Source organism: Chlamydotis macqueenii, chromosome 8 (assembly GCF_036417535.1).
Source record: "Chlamydotis macqueenii isolate bChlMac1 chromosome 8, bChlMac1.mat, whole genome shotgun sequence".
In the NCBI taxonomy this organism is placed as follows: Eukaryota; Metazoa; Chordata; class Aves; order Otidiformes; family Otididae; genus Chlamydotis; species Chlamydotis macqueenii.
Window position 1 is genome coordinate 7,209,294 of NC_141563.1, and position 22,841 is coordinate 7,232,134.

Sequence of the window (22,841 nt, forward strand, 5' to 3'; positions counted from 1 at the left end):
ACATATCCAGCAGGTAACTGCACTCACACGTAGTATGTTAGTACACAGAGCGGCACCTGATTTATTTTTTTCACTTAATGAGGGATACTTGCTCAGGTTTTAGTAGAGTATAAATCATGCAATGGGAAGTGCAGCTTTTGTCCTGAGCTAAAGCTCCATTATTTGTGTTTTGCTGATTTCCTAACACTTAGCTTGTTATAGAACACTTTGCTTTTACCACTTTGTGTGAACGGCTGACATCCGGAGATGATGAAATAAATGACTCTGCTCTTTATGTAGTACCGCTAACCAAATGAAAGTTTAATTGCATCACTGGTAGGAGCTGCTGACACTATTTGTACATAAAAATTGAAACTGCTGCTACTAATAAAATGGACCTTAGCGGCTCTTAACATTCTTATTTTTTTTTCTGAAGAAGAAAAGCTAGGTTTAAAGGTGAAGTAAAGCAAGGGTATCTTTTTTTAATTGTTGTAAGTTAACCTGTTTGGGAATGTAAATGACACAAGAAGGGAGAGGAGCTGCTGTGGAACGGCGGTGTTCCACCCTTTGCACTCAGTGTGCAATCAGATTGTGAAGTTCGTGGCTTTTCTCTCACAGTCCAGATTTCAGCTGTAGAAACCTTCATGCTTCTCTAAAATGTGAATCCTGATCAATACTCATGTAACAGGATCTTTAAATAACCAATTGAGACTAACAGCTCTAGTTACTAATTAAGCCCTGTCCTGTTTTCCCCAGCAGCCATCAGACTGGGGGGATCGCTACGATTCGTGATTATCCCACCCCTTGTCAGCACGTTTGGGAACAAGTAGAGAGGGATTTTCTTTTTTAGTAATCCAGTTGTCTGCTCCCTCGTACCAGGTCAGTGGTTAATTCCTCCTTTACACTTCTGTGACAATCCCTTTTGTATTTCTCCTCCGTTCGGGCTGTGTTGCAGTGACCATCCCTGGTGGGACTTCCTTGGCCAGAGACTCTATAATGTGAAAGGATGCCAGTTGCGCCGCCGCTGTGCCTGGCGTGCAAAGACTGCCAGTCTCACCGCGTGTTAATCGACGCGTCTGTGTCTGTGAGCCACAAAAGGTGGCTGCCTGTGTGGTAATTCGGCAGAAATAATGTGTAAAAGGAGTTGTGCATTTCACTTCCCACATGCGTTGAAGTCTTTCATGTGTGTGCTGGGCTCTTGTACAAGAGTTAAATGAATCGCTACGGTGTTTTGGCTGAAGTGTGAAATGCTGTGAATGAAGAAATTGCCAAAACCATTCCTGGTAGCGTACAGCATCTTGCTTGCATTCAGCATCTCACTTGCCTTTACCTTTGACTTACAGGAATTACTCTCAGCAGTGAGCTTCAGTTGAATAGGAAAGTATATCAAAATACCTGTAAAAAAAAAAACCTTAATGACGACACAAGGCAGCTCGCTAAAATTCTGAAGACTGTGTATGATTTTGTTCTGGAATGCTAATGTTAGTAGCTTAGCCATGACTTGTCCCAAGTGCAATATTAGAAATTTTTAATGTATTCTTTTCTACTTGAATACAGTCTATATAAAATGTTAAATGTCCTATATTGCTGAAAAGATATGGGATCAAATTTCTTTCCAATAAATCTTCAGTTTAAAAAAAATAAGCATACAGGTCTGCTTTGTTGTCATACATACTGTGAAGAGTCGTTGAAAGAGCGACCACCATCATCCATTAGCTGATTTTAACGAGAATTCTTGCAGTCTGTTTTCTGAGAATTGACTTGAGGTTAATTGTGGTTGCTGCAGTTTGAGTACAGCCCTTCAAAAATGCGAGCAATAACATATGAAGAAATCCCATTCTATTTTAAGTTGCAATTGTCTGAAATAAGAAATTCTGCGCAGCTTCTCCCTCTGTTTCACCAGCTGGCCAAAGGGTGAGTTCTTGTTTTTCTTGGTTTAGACATAAAGAACATTCTCACCTATCTGTATTCACTCTCTGAAGTGTAAAGATGGGTGCAGACCTAACACGTTTTCCACACTAATGGTTTCTGTTGGTGGAGAACTACTGAGTTTGAGTTGAAAAGCAAAATGTAACATGTAAAATGCTCTCACAGCAAAGTATGCAGGGGGCTTTGTTCATGTACTACAGTAAAAGTGATGCCAGACAGACACCTGGCACGCTTCCTCAGTTCTCTACTTGCACCTCTCATCCTGGTCGTCAACCTGCGGCTCGTGTAGATGTCAACAAACTGAATCAGACTAAGGGTTTTTCTGTGTTAGAAGCTGACACCATCAGATGCTGCTTGCAGTTCGCAGCCTCAGGTAAAAGCAGGTTTGTGTTCCTACAGTGCTGTCTTTTGAAGCAGTATACAATATAACTGCACTTAAGCAAGCTCTGAATATTCACAGGAATAACTTCGAGCTGTTGTTAAATTAAAGACGGAGGAAAAATTTAAATGGCCCATTTTTATTTAAGTGGTCCTTGGAAATGCATAATTTTCAAAACTGGAACTATCTACAGAAAAAAGCTTAAGCATTTCTAATTCCAGAGGATGCATGGTGCCCGTGACAATCAAGGAATGTAGAGGACCGCCTAATTCCACCGTAGACATCTGAAGCAGCGTGCCTGAAGCGATCTTCTGATCTGGAGCACCCACACGTGCGAGGCCAACACAAATTGTGTCTTCAGTTATTTCTGTAAGAAAGAAAATTAAATGCTTAATTGATTAACTAATAGTCTTATAATGAAAGAAAAAGCACTCAAAGTGCTTAAACCTGATTTCTTAATAAATCATTGGAGTGGCCTAAAAGAAGGTTGTTTTTCAAAGAAAATAAAGCTGTAGCTTAGGGATGCTTATAAGCAAAAAGGAGAAGACAGCAGAAGTAGAATACAAAATTCAGTCAGGAATTGTGTTTGCTTTGAGGGAACTGCAGATCAAGAGAACGCTAAGATGAAGGCAGTGGTGTTCAGAGTCGCATCAGTAAGCGTGATGTGAGAGGGGCAGCTGCAGACAGAACCACTGCAGCAATCATACCTGGTTCTTCTCCTTGGAGCCTCCTGTTCTGAACGATGGCAAGAAGCTGTTCTGCAGCTTGATTCACACTCATGTAGCGTGGTGGCTCATAAATCTTTCTTCCTCTGCAGGGAAGGAAAAGGAGCGAAATTTCACATCTAACCCATTTCATTATCCCCAGCATTCTTCCAGTTCATTTCAAGAAACCTCTAGACCAGCAAATTGAACTTAAACAGGCCGGGGCTCTCAGGCTGAGCCTTTAGACAAAAGTAGAGTTTTTAAGGAAGACAGAAGTCTCTTGTGCTCTCCCCACACCTGTGAAGCAGCAGGGCCTCCAGCTGGCAGATCACAGGAGTCCTAAAAGCAAATTCAGCTGCTGGAAGCACTATGCAGGTTTTGCAGCTACTCCTGAAAGATGCATTAGACTGAAATTCAAGGGCAAACTACTGGTTTTCCGTCAAATGCCCTGCAGACAGATGATTACAGACTAGAAATACGTTATTAAATGAAATGCCGCTTTCTTTGCCAACTTGTGGATTCAGTCAAACTGATTTATTTTGAAACTCCAGAATAAACAAACCTCAATGACACTGTGAGACTTCACAAATGCTCCTTTGGACCAGAGTTCCAGCACGCATATAAAGTAACCATTTCTCTCCACCACTGTCAAAACATCCAGACTGCAGAGGGGTGAGTAAGACGTGGCAAGAGTTTTGAATACAGTTAAATGAACTTAAGAGCACTTTCTAGATATTGCTTATGTAGCTGTTTAAAAAGGGTGGTACACGTTCAGTACTTCACGCTGTTCCTAGCCAGCGCAAGGAAGAATGAATTCAGAACTCTTTCAGGATGGGACAGAACAGTCGTAAAGTAACGCTTCATTTGCCAGGTGGAAAGCTGCTCACAGAAATAGTTAAAAGAAAGATTATATCTACTGCAGCTTCATTCAATCCCGGTAAATAAAGCCAAGTCCTGTTGTAATGAACCAACAAGTTCCACTCCGTGTAAGAAACAAAAAACCGTGGCCACTGAGAAGTACAAGAGGAGGATGCAGGTAAGTTCAGTATTTGACCATGGGCAAAAACTGTGTGTTTCTACAGATTTTCAGAACAGTACTCACTTCATTAGATTCTCCAGAGACTGCTCCTTCACTTTAATATCTGCAGAACAAAACAGACGAGAATACAAGTTACCTACAAACTTCCCACTTAGTTTTCTACGTCGGTAAAGCTTTATTTAATTGGCAGATTGTACAAACTTCCTAACAACATTTTAGCTATTTCAGGAAAAAGGAGTTTGGATTACATCCTACTGTTTCGTGTGAATTAATCACAAAATATTGTGATTTTATGCATGTGATTTTATCCCAAGATAGGCCAAGTTTCACAGATTTCAGAGCAGCATAGACAAATAAAAATCCTGCGAAGTATACAAACAGCAGGCATATTTACCATGGGACAGCTAAATGCCAACGTGTTTAACACACCAGAGGATTAGAACTACAAATTATGAGTACGTTGTGGTCACAAAAGGTAAACCAGCATGACCGATCAACAATGATTACATCACTGCCACGCAGGAACCTGACTTTCGTTAGCACTTCCTTCCTGTCCCCACCAAGATTTAGAGCAATCTTCTGTTATGGGAAAAAAAAAGGATTTGGGCAAAAAAAAAAAAATAGAGAAGGGGGGGTCAGGTAAGACTCTGCACATCGGCAATTCTATGGAACTCTAATTGACCAGTCTCTCCCAGAGGGAATCGAACGCTGTCTCTATGGAAATGCCCCCAAAATATTATCATCGTGAAAGATTGATCCATTTTTAATCTTGATTTTTTAAAAAACTATCACTTAAGTTATACGATCAGCTCCTAAATCAAAGTGACTGTGATGAAAGGAGTTTAAAATGCAAAGCTGCAAGAAGATCAGTGCACAGTTTAACAAATTGCTTATATGTCTATGAATTCCGAAGGTCATCAGCCCTAACCTTTTTGTGTCCCATTTCTTATCTGGTAATGCAGTCTAGCTGGATAACCAACCCATACATAGACCAGAGTGACCAGGTAGTAGTAAGGGAACAAGTAATTTCGTGATTGGTAGTTTTCAGCTGGGAGCTACAATTAGATGCAGGTACCGCAGCTGTCCCTGAAACACGAGATTTATCGTTACATTTTATGGGTTCAAGATTTCTACTCTCTTCCTACTCTATTTAAAAACTTCAAAAGGGAGATCGTAGAAATGATTATGCAAAATGTCAAAAAAAATACTTTGTTTTAATGTATTATAGTTGTAATAATCCTTTTTCAAAACGCTTGTGTAGTCACCCTTCTTTAAAACAAATCACCAGAATTCTGACTTTTAGACAATTTTGAACACAAACAGCTTTCAAGGCATTGGCAAGTCTGATGTGCAGTGATGCTTATACATTTAAATTGTTTCCTGCTTAGAATCCTCCAGTTACCGCAGACTTTGTTTTTACTTAAAACATTAATTTATTTAGCACTGGGAGATGAGTATTCTCTTAGATCCCAGCTGTGTCTAAAAGATAACACAGAAAGGTGTGTAACTATATCTACAAATATGCAAGTGCCTTATGGTTTATAAGCAGGCAGTTCCATAATCTTCAAGGAGTTGTGTAGACGAGCAGAGTTACTCAGCCAGTGGCCTTCAGCGGAGGGTTGTTGGGTAGGATGAAGATCAGACAGCACCACGGGGTCAGCCTGGGGACACCGCTCAGCTAGGAGCTGTGTTCTGTTTCAGCTCCACCATCAGCAAGCATTTTTTTGCAGCACTGAATCTTCTCAGACGGCAGTCGCCTTTTGGCAAAACATCTTTAGAGAAGATAATTTAGGGAACAGACTCTCACCTTACAAAGTAGAAATGTGGTTAAATGTCCGATTTAGCACCCCAGAAAGTCAAATGTCTTGAGTTCTAACCTAACTGAGTCAATAAAGGATAGCTGCTGGTGGCTGCAATCTGATTTGGATCCTGAGCTAGATCCAGCTTAAAATCACAGTGATCTTTAGAGCAAACAGGGGCCTCCTGTTCCTACTTGACTTCTACAAAGGCTCTGAGCAATCTGTTCTGGCTGGAGATGTCCCTGCTCCTGGCAGGGGACTTGGACTGGATGGGCTTTAATGGTCCCTTCCAACCCAAACCATTCTGTGATTCTATAATTTCTTCCAGATTTTCTGAACAGGAATTGAGAAATTCCTGGCCACTGTAGCATGAGCAATGACTAAGTACACATACACTAATGTTTCAAATTTGAGTATGTTTTCAAAGATACGTGTTCGCTAAGAACATTTCTTTAATCACAGCCTTCATCCCATGCCTATCGCTATTGTTTCTGGACGATGCGTAAGATGGTAGCTAAGGAACCGGGGTAGCTGCTGCTTACCAAGTAAGCACAGTGTGTGCATTCCGTTCTGCCTGTTCTTCTCGATCTTGTCGAAAAAGCTCTCTGGCTTCCATGTGTCTGTCCAGAAAACGATAGAAACCGTCTCTCCAAAATGGTACAACTGTAAAACAAAACAAATGCAGTAACAATGAGAAAAAATAGAGGATGCAATAAAAATGCTATGAAAACTGCGAACAATTGGCAGGACTGCGAAGTCCTGAGCCAAGTTAAGAAAGAAGTTTCGTGCCACAGGGAGAGTACTTTCCTGTAAGATCCTTAAATTTGCTCTTTCATAGATACCTAATGAAACATTTCATCAAAAAGAATGCTTCCTTTTAGAAAAACTGCCCGGTACACACACAGGGTAGAGAAGTCTACCTCTTGACTAGTTTTAGTGCATGCCTTTGCATTTCCTCCTTTCTTTTTAACAAAATGTGTAGTTAGTGAACTGGGTTTTGTTCTTCAGAATATAGACTGTTGTTCTTTTACTCTCCAAGGAGTAAAGCACGTTAAAGGACAACTAATGAACTACCTGTAAAGTTTTTACCTATGCCTGAATGCAGTTTTTCAATCCACCTTCTATTCTTTGTTACTTAATTCTGGAGTCCTTCTAAAGGCAAAAACTTTGTAAGATTAGGACCCAGATTATTACTTCTTATTTTGTTTAAGGCTAGGCAACCCCTAATAATCTCACAATACTTACAGTGTTTTGACTCTGCTGATACAGCAGTATTTGTATTACAGCAGCCCTTTCCTGCAGATGAAAGCTGCTCCATGGAAAAGAAGTTACGGTCTGAAGAGCCGGTGGCTGTGACGATCAGAAGACAGGGGGGCAGATTGTGCACGAAGCAGAGATGTGCAACATTTTTAATGCGTGTACGGTAAGAAAAGTGTTGCTAGTAGATCCTATGTCAAACATACTCGCTGATTTTATTCTCAGCCTTAACACGATTTATTACTGTAAGTCCCAAATCTCCGTGAGGACATCTGAAGCGATAGTCTTGCCAATAATTTTCAGTGATGCAAAAGCCAAAGCCATATGTAAGCTAAGGCAGCATCTGGCTTGGAAGTTTTTGAAAAAGGGCAAAACCAGGCATCAATTTTGGTCAGCTGAGCTCTGGAATGTGGCCATCCCAGATGGATTTTTCCATCTTGCCAATATTCTGTCTACTCAAGCCCACCAGAGAAACAATGGCCGTGCAGATGAACCTCCCCACTTTCTCTGCAAACCTGGAAGGAAAAAGGGCTTTTCCAAGGAGGGGTCTGTGCTGTTAGCAGAGAAAAGGACGCTATGCAGAAGCAGCTCTGGCAGCTCGGTGCCAGCTGGGGCTTCCCTTACACATACTGACTTTACTGTGGCATTAGGTTGCGGTTTTAACTCCTTTATGCTGGCAGAGCAGAATTTGAGTCAAATCAGAAACACGTTTGTTTCAAGGGAGCAAAAGCTCAACTTTTAACCATTTATGCTTATAGGAACAGTGTTTATTGAAAGATTCCTGGAATATTACTGAAAACATTTCCTCTTTTAAATATTTCATTCTAGCACAAGGACAAGAACACCCAGCGTACATTTCACAACCTGAAGGTTCTTCCAGTAAACTAAATACACGTTGAACCAAATGAATTGCTCCTGATGTACCTTGTTAACTATTTCAAGGCTGTGTTCTAGAAAAAGAAGAGAGATGTGGCTAGCTAGAACTGTTTCCATTTTGTACCAACTCTGAAGGAAAACTATTGGAACAATGAGTTTCTCTTTCTTTTTTCTTAGAGCACCTGAGGGCGTATACCTTGTCATCAACAACTGCTGAAATGTCCTGCAGCAACCTACCCAACTAGCTTACCGTCTGTCACCCGAAAGCCACCGCAGCCACTTCCCAAAGAGCAGCAGCCCTCCTTCAGCACAGCAAGTGGCCTCCATTAACTTCAAATCTTGTCCCAGTCCCTCTGGGGTTTTAATAACCCGAAGGAGAGAAACTTCCACCTCTGCATTTTAGCCAAGAAAAGGATGTGCAAAAATGGGCAAAACGTTACTATCTGGGAAGTGTTTTGTTGGGAACCAGATCTTTTAAACCACTCATCCACATGTTAAAAACAAGTCGGGCATTCAACTTTATCCCCTACAGCACTTGTTCTGATTGCGATTTTTCTCTTTTCCATTGATGATTACAAAGATTCTCCATCGTCTTTGCCAAAAAGATGTTAAGCAAGTTATCCTTCTTGTGCAAGCACTGCCAGGCAGATCCCCTGAATCCATCCTTTGTTTGCCAGGTTTTGCATTAATATCAAATAAGAATAAAACATTTTTGTCAGAAGTGGCCTGTCTGTTCAGTAGAAATAACTTCAGAATATCTTCACAAAGTATTGATGTCAAAGAAAACTGTACTTCTAACCTCAAAAAATTCACTTGTTTTCTCAGCACCTGGACAGCACGGAAGTAGCTTCTACACCAACAAGATGAAACAGGCCAGAGCCAGAGTCTAATGAAATTAATAAATATTCCTTCCACCAACCATAAAAGACTAAGTAAGCTCCAAAATTCCAGAAATCCTGCTTGTGGTTGGAATAAGATGGTCACACGTTTGTTAACCAAGGTGTATTACAACACAACTAAAAATCAATGTCACGCTTTGAGATTGTCAAGAAGAAATTCAATAAGACAACGAAGAGCTCTGTATACTGTCAGTGAAACGATCATGCTGTTGCTGGCACAGCTCTACAGAGAGGCAAGAGCAAATGAAGTTTCACAGCGGTCTTCTGTGCCTAAATTTCAAAGGGTCGCAGCGAAATGGCTGGGCCAACGTTTCGGGTTCTCAGCTCAGAAACTAACCTTCTTACCTTCTCCCTACTGCTCAAGAACTTCACAGAAAAATTTCAAAAGGACATTTTGAAAGACCTCAGTCTTTGGAAATACCGCCCCCCCCCCCTCCCCCCCCCCGCCCAAGTAGTAATTAGCTTAAGCAAAGCTTTGTGCACTTAAATTTTGCAACAGCTGAAGGCAGGAAAGGAAGCCAGAACTCTCTACCGCGAGGCAATGCTCTGTGTGCTCGACTTCTCTGCCTCTCACAAAATACTGCGGAAAGCTGTTCTTCAACTCACACCTTCGTCACCTCCGAATACGCTATAAATTCCTATTTTATTGACACACATCGCATGAAAGAATGTCTGACAGCTTTTGGTACCAGGCTGCCTGTTTTCAGTCAGTATTTTTAACCCTTCCATGAATGACATTTCTTATTTTACTCGTTGTTTATACAAGCAGAATTGATTGCTGATTGAGAGACTGGAATAAACTAGGAGAGAAAAAGCGCTGCACCGTGATCTCAGCTTGGAAAGCCTGCATGCAAGTGGTATCTCAAGGAAACTACTGAGCAACTTTGTTAGTGGCCAGTTGGAATGACATTAGACACCTGAAGCTGTCCAGATCAACGGTCCTCACTTAAAATACTGGTGTGGCTGATCACCACAAATATATAGGGCATAAAAAGAAGGAACAAGATGAGACTAAATAGGGAAATTAAAAAAGGAAGATTCCCCCATCCCCTCTCAAAAGTACTAAAGCAAGCAGGAGAGAAGAGGCGAGATAATATTAAAGGTCAGTAGAGCAACAGCTGCACAGAAACCACGAAGTAAACATTTCAAAATGCAGACATTTATTTTTACAGCATCTTTCCCAGAATTACTGCTGTCTCAGCTGCAATGGTGACAAAGCAATTCTTCACTTACAAGCCTACCTCCTCTCCTAAAATTTCAGACAGCTTCAGAACTGGATACATGTCAGGGGAAGAAGGTTAAAAGGAATCTTATCGTTACGTGCCAGTGCCTGCAAACCACTCCTCAGCTGCGTTCCGTGTTGAGGTGGTCACAGGTTATAGTGCTGATTGTTCTCACAGGACAAGTGCGTTCTGCAAATGAAGATACTGCACGGCCTGCTCACATCCCACTGGCAGACACCAAGAGGCTTTTTCTCCTAAAGCTTAGGAAGTAGGACAATCATCAACAAAGAAGTAGCAAGAACCAGTCGAGCTTCATTTTTGCTTGTAATTGGTCGTATGAAACAACCACAAGCCTAGCTCTAGCCCTTGACGCTATCTTATTTAGCACCACAGAGCTTTAGCAGCTTTGAACAGCCCTCATGAGTACCTTCACATGAAACTGAAAGTTTTTACCACTCACACACATGGGGCTACAACTCCTTTTTGTACTGCAAGCCAACAGATTGGCTCAGTTGTCCCCAAAATCTCCTGTTTCCTTAGTACATGCCAAAGAGAAAGGAACTGTGAGGAAAAGGATGTTTGGCTGAGGGAAGCCCACTCTACATGATTGCAGTCTTCAGGAGACAGCTGAGACAAATCACATAAAAGCAGCTGGGGGGAAGAACACATTTTTATCTTGGCCGCCTCCTGTATCAGCACTTAGGAAATAGCTGCTCCACAGCAGAACAAAATTCAGCTATCAAAAGACTTAGAAACTGCAAGCAAACTTGAATGGGACAGGCTTTTCCCTCCAAGGTAATGTCACCTTACCTTTAATGCTCTCCTAAGACTCTTCCCAGGAATCTCAAACAATGATTCCTTGGGTTACTAATCTGAAACAAAGATCTCTAAAAGAGAGGAAAAAAAAGATCTGCTCTGATTAAATGGATGTTTCTGGGTTGTGTTTGCTGGTGACAAATGGCACTAAGTTGAACAGCAATTGGGAGTAATAAAGTAGTGTGCCTAGAACTGATTTAACCTTTAATTGGTCTGAGAAACAAATGCCAGCTTCTAAAAGGCTCAGAAGCTTTGAGAAAACCAACCAGTGGTGGAAAACAGTTTGCTGTAACTTTCAGTGAACAGAAAACATTTTGCATAGAGCCACTCCTGTTAGAGCAAAGACTATTCTTTAAGATTAGGGCACTAGGAAAGGGTGTAACCCTCAGGTTCCGCTCCTGCAGCTACAACAGCTTTTCTATTTCATTATGAGCACAGCGAGTAATGACAGCATCCTTCAGCTTCCTTATCTAGAAGTAATATTTTTCTGCTTGACACTGGAAATGTACTCACTTGTTCAGTAAAGACTCAAAAATAAGAGTAAGCACTGCTTTTGCATTTAAGTGATCAGCTAAAAGACAAAATTATTTTATAACCGTAATTATCTTACAAAAATTAACTGGACTGCAAACAAGAAAAAAAAATCAGTATGAGTCACTGAAAGAAACAAGGGGGCATGCAGCTGTTTGTTCTGAAGCTATTCAGGTGGAAAGTGGGCATGTCTCAAAAGAAAGGCAGGTCTTTGCCAGGACATGTTTTTTTCCTAGCTACTCTATCAAAATATAAAGCTAATGCTTTCAAAACTAGCAAAATCACTCTCCCAGAAAGGAGTGTCTCATTTTAGTCTTTTGTCTCATCCCACGGCTTGCCTCCACCTTTGCACTTTAGTTCTCAGGTCTCTTTTTTCACAGCAATGCCATTCTCTAAAGCCATTTCAAGTTGCATCATTCCTTTACGTGAGTAACGATCAGTACGATGCAGAGTGTTCCTCACGTGTTTGACCACCCCTACTGCTGCCTCCAAGGTACGTTACTGGACCTGGGGCGGAGAGAACTCTGTCCTGAGAGCATCATTGTGGCCAGTGACCTTCCCAAACTAACCCGGATGTCACGCAGATTAGGAAGGAAGCAAAAAGATGTAAATGAGATATCCTGAGTTTTCTGCCTTGTTATTCTGGGGCTAAAAGCCATGGCAGTCTCTCAGTCCTGTTCTGAAAATCTGAGTGTGGGTACAGATTGAACCCGCTGGAGCCAGGCGAAGCTCTCCCCTTGCTCTCCGCTTGCAATGCTGAATCCCAGTCAGATAAAGCCGAGGCAACAGCTTGCTCACAGGGTAGCTGAGCAGTGGTAGAACAGAGGTAAGCCTGTTAACCCAAAATACTATGCTTTCCGGAGCTACGGAACTACCGCGCAGCTGCTGCCGAGGAAAGCTGAACTGCCTCACTAGTTACTACCTGCTAGAAGTGCTCTCTGAGGATTTCGGCCTTCCCGTGGGGACTTCTGTCCCCTCTCCCTGTCTTCCCTGGCTGTGTGCGTAGATACTGAGCTGCCTGACTTTCTTCACCAGTGGTTGTTTTTGAGGGGGAAAAAGATGTTCTTCAGCCTTGGGGAAAAAAACCAAAAAATCTGACGCAGTGAGGCACAGCAAGAACAGTGTAGAAGAGGGAGCCACAGCAGGTAATAGTAACTCATCCTCAGTCAGACTAATACTTTGCTGAGTTATACCATCCCCTGCTTTCCATAGCTGTAGCTCATTGGATCAATCTGTGAGAGCTTCCTAGAAGTTCAAAAAGTTAAATTTTCAACTGAAGAAGCCCTGTTCTTTGAATTTGCACAATCTCCACCTGTGCAGCCTTCAGAACAGCTGCACTAATTCTGTTAAATGGGCAAGGCAGTAGGAAAAGAAAAAGGTGTTCTTTACGATTGGCGATGTTCTTCACAATTTGGCAAGAAACGTGTCTATGAGTTGAAGGTGACAAACAATCACTAATGCTCTGCTGCCTTCAGTAACTCACTGCTATACAGGAAAACTGCGCAGCTACCAGAATGCTGTTGGCTGCACAGCGACATTGCTCTGATGACAAGAAATGTGTTCTTTTGTGACCAGACGAGGCTGTAGCTGCGTTTTACTAAGGGCCTAATCAGCAGTTACAGCTCACTACGCACATGAACAGCCTATAAAGGTGTTTCCTGTTTTTCTCTAGTAAGAAAGAAAGAGAGAGGGGTTTTTTTTATCACAATCAGATTAAAACAAGAAAAAAAAGCCAAGCCTTTTCTGTGGTGAAGCAAAAGAGGAATCCCTGCTATACTTGACAGCAGCTTCGCGATTTGAAACACAGTAACTCCAAAACTAAATTGATGGCAGGAGACAGCCATGAAAGTAAAGAAATCATAAACCTCCACCACAACTCTAATTAAATCATAGGCTGCTTTCTTGTAAGATACCCCTCGCTTGCGGTTCATGCCTGTAAGGTGAAATGAAGAGTTAAACATACAGCTGCTTATAATCCATCCAGTAATACAATATGATCACTATTTCCTAAAATGGTTTATACACCACCAGGAATGTTGACTTATGAGAAGGCAGCCCCTCCCAAGCCAGAATGGAAAAGGGGACTAATGCCAGAGTGAATAACATCACATTTCCTTCAGAGCCTGTTCCCTTCACCGTGGGCTAAGGAAGTAGAAACTCATCTCCAAAACTCTGCGTATGTGAAAAGACCATACGAAGGTTTGCAATGTATTCCCAGTTCGTTTTCCGCTCTTTTTTTCAATTAACCTAGAAGCTCTGTGCTCCTCCTCCCTATGCCTAGCTGCAGTCGTGAGGGGAAGCAAACTTTCAGAAAACTTAGTCACCTGCTCTCTTTGGGAATATGAGACTTGCATCTTCCTTCCCGACGAACGTAAAAAGACGGCGGGTAGTACAAACTACTTGTCAACAGCCCGCCAGCAGAAGCAAAATTTGCACCACCATGGAGCCAAAAGGGGAAAGGGTGAGCCCCAGCCTCATCTCTTGTGGTACCCGCCCCAGTCAGTGCAGTCATGCGACAGCTGCAATCTGTCTGCTGAACATGTAGATTTAAGACACCAAGGAGCCTATTTCCTTCCTAAAATACAATTTTGCCTTACAGCAATAGGCAAGTATCACTAAGAAAGCGCTCACGGGAAGAATTATAAAGAATGTGAATCTTATGCTGCATTGCCTTTAGCATTAGTGTTCGCGTCTCAGAACAGGTGTCAATGCAGGGCTGCTGAACTGCTAGCTCAGAGCAGGCTCTCGCATTTCTAAACCATTCAGACGTCATCAGAGCCAGAGATAGTGCGCAGCTTATTGCAACAGATTTTCTGCTGCTGGACAGCACTGAAATAAGGCTATTGCAGTTTGTCAGCGTAAATTTGAAGGAGTAACTTGAATAACGGTGTTCTTTTATGTTAAGCTAGCAAGGAACGCTTCCTCCTTCAGTGACAATACCTTATTGTTCAAACTCTCAGCTCCCGTCTGCAGCACATTCCTGTGCTTGTTTTCAGTTCTGGTAAAATGGTTGAGGGGTTCCCATACACAGGGAGCCACTCTGAACTTTGAGAGGGCAAGTTCTATGTTAAAGTAATGAATGAAAACAAGACGGGGAAGCTTTAACAAAGCTTTTTGTATGTGATTAGTTACAATCCGTATACTGCTCTAACCTTTTTCATGCAGGAAAGATAATAATGGACCTATATGTTTGCAAAAGGAAGTAGTAGAGTATTTTCTTGGAGGACACTAGGCCTTTCTACCTCAGCCATTCAAGAAGCACAAAACCTGTCACTTGTTCTTCTAGTCCCTGGCTAAGCAAACCCCTCCTCTCTGGGCAGAAAGTGAAAACAGGCCAACCCTGGAGAGAAAGAATGCATCCTAGAGGAGATTTTGGAATTAGTTATGATCCGAGCTGAGCATACAGACAGGCTTCTGCATGTGTTCCTTTTATGATAAGACCAGCGTATTTCCCAACAGAGTAACAACCCAGTTAATTCTTAAACTTATCAGGTGACCATCAGTAGTCAAAAGAAGCCAACACGAGCAAAGCTTTATCTGTAAAATAACTTCAATATCCAAGTCTCCCGGGGCAGAGGGAAGTTAGAGAGCAGAGAAGAATGGAAGTGTTACTATTCACACACACATGCGCTCGTCAAAAGGGACTTTTGCTGACACGCAGCACGCTGAAAAGGAAGTGTTAACAGCTTCTGCCAGCAGAAGTGTACAGTTGCTACAGATCTTCAGACTTCAGATTGCAACACTCACTGCTACAGCAGCAGAAGAGCTCACCAATGCTAAGTTTAGCAGTTGTGGAACAGCATATACACAAAAACGTTACCTGTAAACCGCAGCAGCCCACTGCGTTCATTATTGACGCGTTGTGGATTACTTGATATGGAATCCCCAGTTTTACTGCACGCAGGATCAAATCACTGTGTGTCGTGGCCCTGTGGTAAGAAGAGAAAGGAATTAAAGATGGAAAAGTGACCGAATGTTACTAGCACTACAGTTTGTTTTGAAAGTAAAATTCAAGTCGCTTTAAATTTAAAGTAGCTTTGGCAAGTACTTGAAAAGGAAAGTTCTATTTATCCTTTGTCTTCTGCAGGTGTCTGTTGGACATCTGCTGAACTGTAAACGTCAGCTCTCTTTGGCATAGGCTTCAACAAAACTCCAGTATTTCCTTGCTCGCTGCACAGCCAGGCCTTCTCCCGTCCGCACCAGCGCGTGCTAGGAAAGCCACACGCTCAGACGAGAACTTTAAACAGACTGAGGTAAACTGCATGCAGTACCTAGAAAAAACATTCTTAGAGTATATCAACTGTTATAATATTTAAGACACATTACTGAAATTAACAGTGCCTAAGTTTGAGGCTAGACACATGCTAGAGGCTCCATTTTCCATGTGAAATATGGATATGCCCCTACCCCTTGCCTAAATTTACCAAACCTGAACGATGGCCTTAGTCATCTCCTTCCCAAGATGTGCCACACATTTCTGTGTGGCCATTCCAAAGAAAGAAATAGCATATGCTGAGCAGAATAACTAAATAGGAAGACTGCTTTCACACTGGCCTGGTTCAGTTACCTTAACAGAATTCCCCCGATTTTTAGTCTCATAATTTGACATTGCATGTCTGACTAGCACCAATGGGCAGATCAGGTCCTTCAGAGTGGAACACAAATGTGGCAGTGGCTTGCAAGGCTCTAAGCATCGATCATTTTAAAAAAGAAATCAATTTCATTGGAGGAGGAAAAAAAAAATAAAATCTGATTTTGGGAAATCAGAGGCCCCGATATAAACAAGCTCTCCCAGATCTAAGAGAATGCCGTGAAGTGATCTAAACCAACACTTTCAGTAAACCAACTATGCTCCTGACTCCCATAAGCAAAGGTGGTTTAGGAACGCCTGCTCTAAGAGAAGGGTGGACTAGTTTTACGGCCTTGTACTATTCCCTTCGCATACGTAGGCCAAGGAGCACTGGAGGATTTTGGGGTTATGCTAATATTGACCAAGGGATCAGCTGCCTTTATTCACTGAAATTTGCTCCAACCAGTATTTTCTCCCAGCAGATCCATCCGTAATGACTGCAGCTAGGAGCAGAAGTGCCCTCAGGAGCACTCGGCTAATGCCAGCAAAGGCTGCGTGGAGTCAGCCCTCTGCGCACAGAGGCGTACTGGTATTTCTGTCACTGATATTGATTTTAAGTTTTATGGGTAGAATAACACCAATGTTAGCAGCAGCCTAGATGAAGGTGGGCTTTCCACTGAACTACTAAAACTGTCAGGTTTCTGCTAGCACATCCATAGCTGTTACCATGTACGCAGATAAAAACTCGCAGTGAACAACGGTGAGGAGAATGGCACGGGCACGGCTTGTGTTATCACTTTAACTGTTAACCACCAACACCCGAGATGTCCTAAGGCTGCCAAGGACTCTTCCTACCAGCAAATATACTTGAAACTCTACCAGCAGCTGCAGTCACGTGGCTTCTACACGCCTTCTGTATGGCTCCTCTTAGGACAGAAACATCCACTACTCTTTCCTAGTAACCTCAGGAACCTCTAAATCCTTAGGGTTCTGTGTGCTGCGATATTAAGAGCTGAGAAGACAAATATTTTGAGAGCAGGAATTCATTCAAAAAAAGGGGAGGTTTCTATAATGCTATAGTATGGTAATCAGAACTGAGGTATTTTGACACCGCAACTAATGATAACTGAGGCACATGAAGATACTGCTTACAAGGAGCCATGACATTTCAACACAAGTAGGTTTTTTTTTTTTTCTTATCCAGTCACTGGATGGGAGCACAAAGGTACAGGTAACATGGCTCTACAATCTCAATGAATCCTAATTTTAATGCTTTAACGTTAACATGCACTGAAAGTACAATTAATATTTCTGAAATACAACATTGTCTGCCCGTAAGTACTACTTTAAGATAATATTCTCCTGCCAGTTCCCTTCAACCTGTATCTACACAAATTACCCGCTTTTGACAGATGTGCAAGCTGCTCCTCTTTTTCATAAACTCTCTCTATTTTTTCACTCACAAATAGGATGCTCAGTAATTTGGTTTTTCTTCTGCCCCTTAACACTATGGTATAAATCTTGAATCACCAGCTGGAGACTAAAAGCTCTTCTGTACGGCTTGACGTTACAGATTGATGATGCCTGACTGGAAAGACAGAAGGAGATCCTTCTGGTGACTGAAAAAGACTATACTTTTCAGCAGAAACAGAAAGTGGAAACAAAAGGCTTAATAAACCAAAATGAGAAGACATTTATGACGACCTAAGTGATTTTAAAAACTAGTGTATGTCAAAGCAGAAGCACTTTACAACCAACAATCAGTATTCATTCTAAAACAACTGAGCATAAAAGCTGCAGCTTGTAAGTACAAATAGCAACTAGAGGAATACTCTCATTAAAAAAAAAAACATAGCACACGTCTTAATTATGTGATATCCTAGAATTTCTTCTGTTAGCAGATAAAACCTGGAGCAAAGTATTCTCTATAAATGTTAGCATGGAGAATGAAATAAGTGAGTGCTGAAGGGAAAACTGATGCATCCTGAAACGTCCACATTCCTATCTGTAAGGGATATCTGGGCAAGGAAACTCCAAAGCAGGATAAAGTGTAGGCAGTTGCATTAAAAAGTGCTTCTGGTCTGAAAATCAGCTTCTTCATAAAGAATTACCGTTATGGAGTATGGCTCCTTCCTATTTAAAAAAGACAGTAATCAAGCTAGAGCAATAATTAAAACGTTGCTTTGTCTTACCCAAAGGGATCACCAACTACAAGAAACGCGACATCACAAACATCAGCTTCTTTTAAAATGCTATCTGCTTCTTGTTCCACTGTTTCTCGGTCAGCCAAAATCAATTCCTTTCCATAAAACTCTTCCTACAAATCGAAATGAATAAGAAACACCGAAGTAAGACACTTGGGAGCGTTTTCTTATCTCTCAGGAAGACAGACAATAGACACTGGAACACCTAAGCTTCCCACACAGCAGCTCCTGAATTCACAAAAATTGGTCAAGCACATTATTCTTGACTTGGTTTTTTTATGCCTTCTGTGTCAGTGGAGGAGCTGCTCAATCACACCTGCATAGAGAAGGTACCTGGGTGGACTCTAGGTATAGTTCATTTAACCGGTCGTCGTACTGTAAGGCGTCCCCTCCTCCAAGTCTGAGCCTAACTGCGTAGGTTAGTTACAATACTGACATCAAACGAGACGCAAATACAACACTAGCTGTACCACAACCTCGTTTGTTAGATTTTTTCTTAGTACATTGTAACTAACCACATCTAAGAAACGATTTCATATTAATCCTGCGTCTTCAGTTCTCTGTAAGAAATATTTTACCAGGTATGTAAGTAAAAGTGTATTTGATTGTGTCCTTGGCTTCTCTTCAGCAGCTCAGTAATCGTTGTGTCTCTTTGCAGGTTTTGAAAGCCTTTCTTTCCAGAATCAACCTCACGTGTAATCAAACTTCAGTTAGCTCTACAAATGTGTTATCTGCCCATCCTGAACTTATCTGTCTCTGTAAGTCATGTTTCACCATACATTTCACATCTCAGGTTTTTGTCCAGGGCATAGACCAAGAAAAGGTGGTTTTGTTTTAAATAGTATTCAGAAAATTTGGGTGGTATTACAAATATTAACAGATTTATAAAAATATTAAGTCAGTTATGGTCCAGAAACATTTATCTCTGACTTCTCCTGTGACTTCAGTGATAGCTTCATCTTTGTCTGCAAAGATTAGTGGATTGACGAGAGAACCATGATACTTGTTAGGGAAGCAGAGCAGTGCTTCCATTAAAAAAATCCATCCAATAGTTAGAGTACCAGGTATCGGACCTCGGTTACGCAGTTTGGTTCCCTTTTCGAAAGATGACTTCCTCACCATTTTGGGATAAGTTTCTCTACCTCTGTGAAATGAGGATATTACTTTCCTTGTGAAACAGACCGCAACCCGTACAGATTCCTTAGAAAGGAGATAAAATAAATGTATAAGCAAATCTTGTATCGGTGATTCAGAACGGCTGATGGCCACCCCAGAGTACTGACGGGGTCTAAATTAACTACAACAAGGTTTGACACTCCTCTTGTTTTTGTTGTGTATCTTACACTAGATGAACGCTAGCAAGCAGCACAGCAGCAACAGGAGCGGATCGGTAAAGCAAAGCAGCTGGGTGCCAAGATCTCTGTAACAATGCTCCGTCATTTTGGTGGGTGTACCATCGGACCAGACTAACTGTCCTCCAGTACCGTAAGCGAACGCACGCTGCAGAACACTTCAGGTGCATTCCCAGAAGCACACCTTTCAGTTTGTTTCCGTCTAACGGAATCCATTTGCATGCTTTGAGACTGCTCCACAACGCAAATCAAAGCACATTCGTTAGAGAATATATAAAAAGCACGCTCCTGACAAAAACTAAAATGTAGACTCGCTGGGAGGTCACTGGGTCCAGTTCTTTCACCAAATTGGGGGCTGATGGCTGATACTCTGTGTTTACTGATAACTTTTCCCAATTACCCCATCTTTGGGACTTCAGGGTTTCCAAAAGGCTTAAAAACAATAAAGGACAAAAATCCCCAAATAACCACACAAAAAATATTTAGTGTTTTTCTATTATTCAATGTTTTATTTTCAGCTGGCTAGGAATCCATCTTTTTATAGCAAATGCAGATTTTGCAAAGTAAACATATTCAAGTAATCATTTCTATCTTGCAATTTTCCAATTATCCAGCAAGAACAACAACAACAAAAAAAATTTTGTTTTGAATGGATTAATTTCAACTCTGATTGCCTTGGTGCATTGAAAAAAAAAACAGAAAATCATGGAGTGTATCTCCGTTTCAAAATACAGCAGATATATACTAGAGATGGTCCCGAATACTCTAGCCTACCTCGTATCTGGAAACCTCCTAATGCTGCACACAAGCTACAAGTCTCATGTGCTGTGTGTACGTACAGATACGCACACATCACAGCCCTACAGCATCCAAGACTCAGATACCATCTCTGTACAGTACTACACAGGTTCTTTGGAGGCAAGATCCTTGTTCTTTGGGTAGGTAAGCCCCTTTTTTTTTTTGGTATTAGTTCAAGACTAAACTTTCTATGGCCAGTGAACTCACCAGAGTTATAATTTGTACATTTTTATTACTGTCTTCTTCCAAGAAGGTGTGTTTACTAACAAAAAGCTAATCTCCACGTTGTTCAACAGCCCACCTCTGACTGAACTGTGTATGTTCTGGAAGCCTCAAGGTGGTGAGACAGCCTGGCCCACAAGGAAACGTGGAAATCTGAGACGCTTGAATTATTATTCCTAGCAGGTACCAGAACAGCTTAGGCTGACACAGAGGTTCAAGGCTTCAAAACATCTTTTTTTTGTTGTATGTCTTTTTTTTTTTTTTTTTTTTAAATCAGATCAGACATTATTCTGACCAAGTTCTCCAGCATTTCAGGATTAGCATGTTGTTAAGAGCTTGAGATGAAGACTAGTGTCAAAATACAAGCATTACTTGTAGGAAGGGAAATTAGTTTTCGTTCCAGTCTTCTCACAAGGTAGCAAAATGATTTCTCCTACAAAATATAGGACGTGAAGGTCACGTACATACTTTTTCCGAGAACAGACACTGCCAGTTTCTCCCGCTGACGTTACCGGCCTAGCAGGCCCAGCACCGGCCCTGTGGCACAGCAGCGGCCAGACCTACCAGCGCTTCCTTGCCCACCGTGAGGACGGACGTGTAGGCCTCCAGGTACACCCTGCGGCACCGCCTCACCGCCTCCAGCCCCTTCACTGTGATGTCCTTGGCATCTCCCAAGCCCAGCCCCACCAGGTACAGCATGCTACAAGAAAGATGGGGAAAGGCGGGTTAGTAGGGCCTGTTGCAATAGGACGAGGGATAATGGTTTTAAAATAGAGGGGGGTAGATTTAGATTGGAAATTAGGAAAAAAACTTTTCTATAGAACACTGGCCCAGGTTGCCCAGAGAGGCAGTGGATGCCCCATCCCTGGAAACGTTCCAGGCCAGGTTGGCCGGGGCTCTGAGCAACCTGATCTGGTTGGAGATGTCCCTGCTCCTGGCAGGGGGACTGGGCTGGGTGGGCTTTGAAGGTCCCTTCCCACCCAAACCCTTCTGTGATTCTATGCTGGGGGAGGGCTGCTACAGCCACCAGGCCCAGCGCCGCCGCCGCCACCTATCACGGGAGGGAAACGGGGATCAGCCGGGGCGCCTCACGCCCCACCGAGACGTCGCCCCTCGCCCCACATCTCCGCGCTCCCGTCAGCCGCCTCTTCCCCCACCGCCCCCGGCCCGCCCGCCGCCGCCGCCAACGGCCCCTCTCCCACCTGCCTCCCGCCGCCCGCGCCGCCGCCAGCGGCCACGCCCCCGCCGCGCTTTGCGGCGCTCTGCGGCCGCAGGGGATGCTGGGAGTTGTAGTGCTCCCCCCCCCCGCCCCCCGCTAAGCATGGCCGCGGCGGAGCGGGGCGGGGAGGGCGGCTTCCCCGCGGTGCCGCTCGCCAACGGCCGGAGCATCCCGGTGCTGGGGCTCGGTAAGTGCCGCGCCTTGGCGGCGGAGCTGGCGGCGGGCCCGGCCGGAAGCCGCGCCGGGAGACGCCTCCCTCTGAGCAGACGCCGTCAGGTGGCGGGGGCTGACCGCAAGGTTGGGCCGGCCCGCCGCAGCTTGGCTCCGCCGTTGGCCCACGCCCGGGCTCGCCTCGGGGGGAGGCTGGGCTTGGGCCTTCTGCTGAGGCCGCCTGGCTTCTCCGGAGGCTTGTTTATGGCCGGGGGAAGCTTCGCGGCCCTGCTCGGTGGGCCCTGCAGCAGGGTGGGCTGGGAAACAGCTCCTGTGCCGCTCGGGAGTGCGCATCTCCCGCTTCCCACAAGGGATTATTCCGTGTCTTGGGGTTGTTTTTTATTTTTTTTTTAAGGAGACTCGGCAGCAGACTCTTCTTGAGAGCAGACTGTCAAGCCTGAATTAATCTTGCTGGAAGGTTTTGGTTTGTTTTTTTTTGGCAGCTGCACCTGTTGCAGTCGAAGGCCTGCGTAGGGACCTCGGCCCGGTGTTGGAGGCAGCAGGCCCCTGTGAACTTCGCGCCTTGTGGTTGCGTGAGCGCAGGGCCTGCGTGTGTTCAAAGAACCGAAATGCTCTTAAACCCTGGCACTGCATCAGAATCTGCTGTGGGGTTTTCTTTTTTTAGACTTTTTCTTTTTGAAAACCAAGATCTGATGGCATTATATTGAAGTTTAACAAATGCATGTTTTTGGTTGTTGCTCATACTAACGTGTATGACGTTTATTATGATTTTAGGAGAAAAAAAATCTACCTGAAGATATGAAGATGCAAAAGGAAATTAACTTTTTTATAGTTTACATTTAATAAATTTGATTATCAATTGTGGAGTGAGAAG

The 22,841-nt window shown here is 43.0% G+C and overlaps 2 protein-coding genes across 3 annotated transcripts in view; one reads left to right on the forward strand and one right to left on the reverse strand.

The window, feature by feature from the left end:
- Positions 1 to 2,406: 2,406 nt before the first annotated feature.
- DPH5 (diphthamide biosynthesis 5) lies at positions 2,407 to 21,931 on the reverse strand. Its single transcript, XM_086753086.1, has 8 exons — positions 21,780 to 21,931; positions 21,142 to 21,277; positions 18,194 to 18,318; positions 15,252 to 15,360; positions 6,372 to 6,492; positions 4,094 to 4,133; positions 2,995 to 3,098; positions 2,407 to 2,654 (listed from the first exon to the last, which is right to left on the reverse strand). Exons 2-8 carry the CDS (start codon positions 21,274 to 21,276, stop codon positions 2,431 to 2,433), a joined length of 858 nt encoding a protein of 285 aa, XP_086609212.1. The 5' UTR covers position 21,277; positions 21,780 to 21,931; the 3' UTR covers positions 2,407 to 2,430.
- The window catches only part of LOC104479318 (putative oxidoreductase ZK1290.5), a 46,776-nt gene continuing 45,732 nt past the window's right edge, over positions 21,798 to 22,841 (forward strand). For both annotated transcript variants that reach the window (XM_086753084.1, XM_086753085.1), the window contains exon 1: positions 21,798 to 21,983. In XM_086753084.1, coding sequence (XP_086609210.1) covers positions 21,899 to 21,983 — 85 coding nt within the window. In that variant the 5' untranslated portion in view covers positions 21,798 to 21,898. The remainder of the gene's footprint in view (positions 21,984 to 22,841) is intronic.

Coding starts and splice junctions, on each gene's coding strand:
- DPH5 (XM_086753086.1), bottom strand. CDS start 21,276: ATGCTGTACCTGGTGGGGCTGGGCTTGGGAGATGCCAAGGACATCACA. Junction 6,493..15,251: donor TGGGCTGCTGCGGTTTACAG/GTAACGTTTTTG, acceptor TTTGTTTTACAG/TTGTACCATTTTGGAGAGAC. Junction 2,655..2,994: donor GCTCCAAGGAGAAGAACCAG/GTATGATTGCTG, acceptor TCTTTCTTACAG/AAATAACTGAAGACACAATT.